The sequence below is a fragment of the Canis aureus genome, chromosome 25, assembly GCF_053574225.1.
Source record: "Canis aureus isolate CA01 chromosome 25, VMU_Caureus_v.1.0, whole genome shotgun sequence".
Classification (NCBI taxonomy): domain Eukaryota; kingdom Metazoa; phylum Chordata; class Mammalia; order Carnivora; family Canidae; genus Canis; species Canis aureus.
Genome location: NC_135635.1, coordinates 492,201 through 496,852, shown reverse-complemented (window position 1 = coordinate 496,852; position 4,652 = coordinate 492,201). Strand labels below are relative to the sequence as shown.

Genomic DNA, 4,652 nt, shown 5'->3' with positions numbered 1-4,652 from the left:
ACAGGTAATGAAGCAGCATCACTCATTAACTAAGAAAAAAGGCTATTGGTATTGTGGACTTGGCAACTGACATTGCTTTTGTCTGCACAGAAACAACACTGGGAAGTGAACTTGCTCTTTGCCTGCTTCATCACAGTCCCTGAGTGCCCGTGACTGCCGCTGGCCTTCTGTGACTTTGTATGTGTGCAACGTGAGAACACCATTTCCTACCCTCAGCCCAGCTCAGCCCTAACACCTCCGAAGCCCCGCTGTGCCAGGCCAGTTCCCAGATGGCAGGACTGCTTTCTTGCATCTCACCTGCTAAGTCATTGTGGTTAAGAGACTAATCATGGCTCAGTTCATAGTAGAGTTTGGTGAAATACAAAATAGATGTTGTTGCCTAATGTATACTGATTAGTGCATTCAGGTGACAAAAGCCTCTAGGCTCTAGTGGTGGGCCCAGGAAGTGTGCCATATATTTAAAAATTGGGTACACATGACAAAGTCCAACTCATAGTCACATGGGAAGACAGGATAAGATTCAAAGAATCTGTCACTGGGATTGATGGAATCATTGGACAACCACTCACCAGCCCCTTAAAAATATACAATTTTGATGTTGCTCAATGTTGTTCTTTTTATTTTAAACAGAAAAACTGATTAGGGATAAGAGACATTGGTACACATGGTAAATCGTTGGATTAAATCAAATGAAGGCATAAGTGGCCGAGCCCCGCAGGATCAAATGCAGATGCCTCGGAGTAATTCCATCTTACAACAATTTCAACCTTAATAGGTAATGCAACCAGTTCAAGATGCCTGCAAGAGAATAAAATATATTGTCAAGAGGGTTTCACAAAAAGATGAATAATGTGGCTTCTTTCCTGGGCATCTGTGAGGAGACTAACAAACGTCAAATGGCACTGACTTCCGAGGTGTCAAAGGAACATGATATGTTTGCCCAAAGAGAAATGGAATTTGCAGCCCTGGGTGGGAGCCTACGAAAGCTGGAGGTTTACATTGAACAGGAAGTAGGCCAATGTGCATTAGTTTTCCCTCCCCATAACACAGAGCAACTCAGTCCTTTTTCCCTCCACTGGCTGCCACTACACATCCTTGAACAGATGCCACGTGATGGCCCGGACACTGAATGAGTAAAGGCAATATTTGAAAAAGGTTCCTCCGAACTTTGATTGTATAAATACCAACCCAATCTCTCTCATGTGTTCAGGGGGAAATCTTTCTTTGTAAGTTCTCAATGTCTTCATCCTTACAGTGTTTACTTAGTAAATGAGATTTAAATTACATTGATATGCAAATTGTATACTCCACTGCCTGATATATGTCCACAGTCAACAAACTTTGTGACCCATGTTACATGAGTGTTGAAGGACAGGAAAGACGAACCAGGACTAGAAAGACTACTGTCTTGGTCCTGTCATGAAGGTGAAACACACCCAGAACTACCCTGAATAATACTCAAAAGTTTCTGCCTCAAGGAAGCCTCAATTCCTCTGAGATATCTGTGAACTTGATATATAAAACTGAAAGCAGTGAGAGAATGAAGAAAACAGAGCTTTCCCCGGGCTCTTCCCTCTTGCCCTGAAAATAGAGTTTACCCTAACAATAGAGACCCCAGGAATCCAGGAGCCCCATAGAGAAGCCTATAGATGAGCTAGACTTACTTGCTGAAGTGGTGCTTTGAGCAGCAGTGGTCGTGGAGGCAGGAGGAGCTGCAGTGGTGGCAGGAGCTGCAGTGCTGGCAGGAGCTGCAGTGCTGGCAGGAGCTGCAGTGCTGGCAGGAGCTGCAGTGGTGGCATCAGGGGCAGCTGAAATTAGGAGGAAGAGATCCAGCTGAGACACTTGACTCTACCCCAGCAACCAAATTTGTCCCAAGCAAGCGTGGAGGCACAGTCCTTCTCAATTCGTCTCTGCAGATGTCAACAACTCGGTCATACCCTTAGCCTGCCTACCCATCCTCCTTTGGACTCATCCTTCCTATCCCTGCCCATGGTGCGACAGAAAGAATTCCAGGCTTCTCCACAAGGTCTGTGACCCTAAGAGAGGAGACAAGCAGACACTTTCTCCCAGGGGCGAGCACCAAAGACCAAACCCACATGTGCTCCTATTTGCAAGAACCCCGGCTCAGGGCCAACAGGACAGTCCCTAGTGGGCTGTCTCTCTGGTGCCCTCCCATGGGCTAACTTGAGCCTTTCGGTTTCCTCTGCAGCATGCATGAGTGTGAGTAGTGAATAACCTGTACAGGAGAAGAGAAGAAAGAACAAGTTCATGTGTCTCAGATTCGAGCAATAGGACCTCCTTTCTTTGAAAGAAGCACAATCTCTTCCTCCAGGTTCTGGCCTGAAACAGGATTATATTTGTCCTGCCTGTTCCTTGACTCGGACTCCATCTCTTACAGATGCATCTAGGAGAACCGCATTAGATGTAACAGGGGACATTAATACTATTGTGGCAATGATACGAGTGAGCAAGTGCCCCATCGATCATCCCATGTTCAAAGGATGTGTGGCAAGATTGGTAGCAAGTATCACTCCCTACGCCTTACACCAGAGCTCCTGACAGGCAGCCACAGGCAGACCCTACATCTGTGAGGTGCATCTGCCTCAACAAGTGGACAGCTCACTCTCCATGCCCACACTGGAGCCATGCTGTGTCAGTCCTCCTTCAGAAGACGGGGTGTTTTTTGAATTGCCCCCCATGGAGGTAGGACATATGGTTCAGTGTGTGAGGTCTGATGCAGTCACTGCCCTTTGACCAAAGGTCATAGGTCCCCAACTGTGGAGGCCAAAAGGAGAAAACATCCTCATGTCTGCTTGAGCACAACACATATAGCATTGGACATATAGGACACTGCGGGAGAAGCCCAAGAAATACTTAGGCTTTGGTCCACAACATTGGTTTCAGGCAAAAATAAATAAATAAATAAATAAATAAATAAATAAATAAATAAACCACACACAGAGAAGCCTGTGAATAAGGCATATATACTGTTAAAAAGAGCAAAGCTTAGGGCCTTCCTTCTACTTCACCTCTACTCTCCACAATCCATATTCCACGCTCCCATGTGCCCCTAATGCCCACATCTCTACATGACCTTCAGTATCTACATTCTCTTCTGTCAAACTGAGACTCATTCACCCCTCTTTTCACACCAGCCATATATTTGACACTTTAAATTTTGGTAACCAAAAAAAAAAAAAAAAAAATTTTGGTAACCAAAAGACTTTTCATGCATCTCCCCAGATCACAAATTCAGACCACATTCCCTGGCATTTCTGCTGAAGGACAATGAATACCTACAATTTATATAAACCCATGCTAAAGACTTTGTATCCTCTATTAATATATGAGAAATCAGAGATTTTCTATGTCCACAATGAACTTTAGAAACAGGAATGTGCTGCCCCAGGCTTTTGCTTTGGAGTCTCTGTACTCTGTCCCCCATGACTGCCTTGACATGAGGTTGGGGTGGAAGACGGTCGTGACAGGAAGGTGCAAGTAAGACTTACCAGTAGAGCTATCAGATGGAGCACTTGTTGTGTCCTCTGAAAGAGAAAAAGAAAAAATAGATGTAAGCTGAACAACGGTTTTGGGTGTAGACAAAAGCGACATTATGGACTTACTGGGGTCTTTCACAGCTGAAGAACCCAGGGCTACATGGCTACACATGTTGAAGACAAAGAGATGTAAAGATATGAAACTCACAAAAAGGTACCAAAAAACATAATATGTCTATTATTGCTTTCCTGAAATCAACCTCTGATGACCCTCCTAAACAATGTTAAACTAACACTGAAGTTGTGTTCCAAGGTTAAAACTGAGCAAAGACCAGACTGAATTGTCAAAGCTGAAAGTCAGAGTCCACTCTATTTTGAGTGGTCAGTCGAATGGGGTTGGAACAGGATAGTGAAGTGGAGGACACAGGTCAAGCATTCTAAGCCCCTCGGAACCACAATCCACAGAGACCTTGTATCATGATGTCCTCTCACTCCAGACCTTATGTTCAGGTAAGCATCATTACTTACGGCCTGAGACCAGGAAGGTGGAGACTGCCACCAGGACCATCAACGCCAAGACCTTCATGCTGGTGAATGGATCAGCAGGGAGCACAGAGAGGAAAGCGTCAGAGCTCAGGAGAAGGTAGGACTCTGACTCCAGCGTTGCACATCCTGACCTTATATAGGCAGAGGGCGCCAATCAGGAGGTGCCAGATCAGAATCCGGGCTAGATGATGTTGGGAAATGTGGGTACTTGGAGAAACCACTGGAGAGTCAACAGCACAGCCAGAGGCTTTCTTTGGAAAGATCACAATCTCAGTCCCTTGATTATGACACAGCTTTCAAGTCAAGAGTTTCCTATATTAAACATTTTTCTGGAAAATAAACTTTGCTTCCAGGCTTCCTCTAACCTTGTAGGATAGAGTAGCACCACGATAACCTGCCCTGTAGGATTGTGGTGCTCCTTTCGTACACATTAGAAGTTGGATGCCCACATCTTGCTTAGCTCAGGGTTTCCTCAAAACAGAATGATGGGGGTATGGCAGCGAGCTCTCAGAACCATCCACCTGGGGCAGGCTGTACCTTCCTCCCGCGGTGACCTCCCTCCTGTACGTGGAGACACTATCATCTGACACTCATACACAGCGAACCCAC

At 45.4% G+C, this 4,652-nt stretch overlaps 1 protein-coding gene across 2 annotated transcripts; it reads right to left on the bottom strand.

The window, feature by feature from the left end:
- Positions 1–606: 606 nt before the first annotated feature.
- Positions 607–4,240, bottom strand: MUCL1 (mucin like 1). 2 transcript variants are annotated; one of them, XM_077871822.1, is made up of 5 exons: positions 4,026–4,240; positions 3,510–3,545; positions 1,775–1,808; positions 1,665–1,720; positions 607–798 (listed from the first exon to the last, which is right to left on the bottom strand). In XM_077871822.1, exons 1-5 carry the CDS (start codon positions 4,081–4,083, stop codon positions 752–754), a joined length of 231 nt encoding a protein of 76 aa, XP_077727948.1. In that variant the 5' UTR covers positions 4,084–4,240; the 3' UTR covers positions 607–751. The 2 variants fall into 2 exon arrangements, with proteins under 2 accessions (XP_077727948.1, XP_077727946.1); XM_077871820.1 differs by having other exon boundaries at positions 1,665–1,808.
- Positions 4,241–4,652: the final 412 nt, after the last annotated feature.

Bases quoted from the DNA above. Each gene is read 5' to 3' on its own strand.
- MUCL1 (XM_077871820.1), bottom strand. From the start codon at position 4,083: ATGAAGGTCTTGGCGTTGATGGTCCTGGTGGCAGTCTCCACCTTCCTG. The intron at 3,546-4,025 runs GTAAGTAATGAT...TTTCTCTTTCAG, and splicing joins CACCTTCCTGGTCTCAGGCC to AGGACACAACAAGTGCTCCA. The intron at 1,809-3,509 runs GTAAGTCTTACT...TCCTAATTTCAG, and splicing joins TCCATCTGATAGCTCTACTG to CTGCCCCTGATGCCACCACT.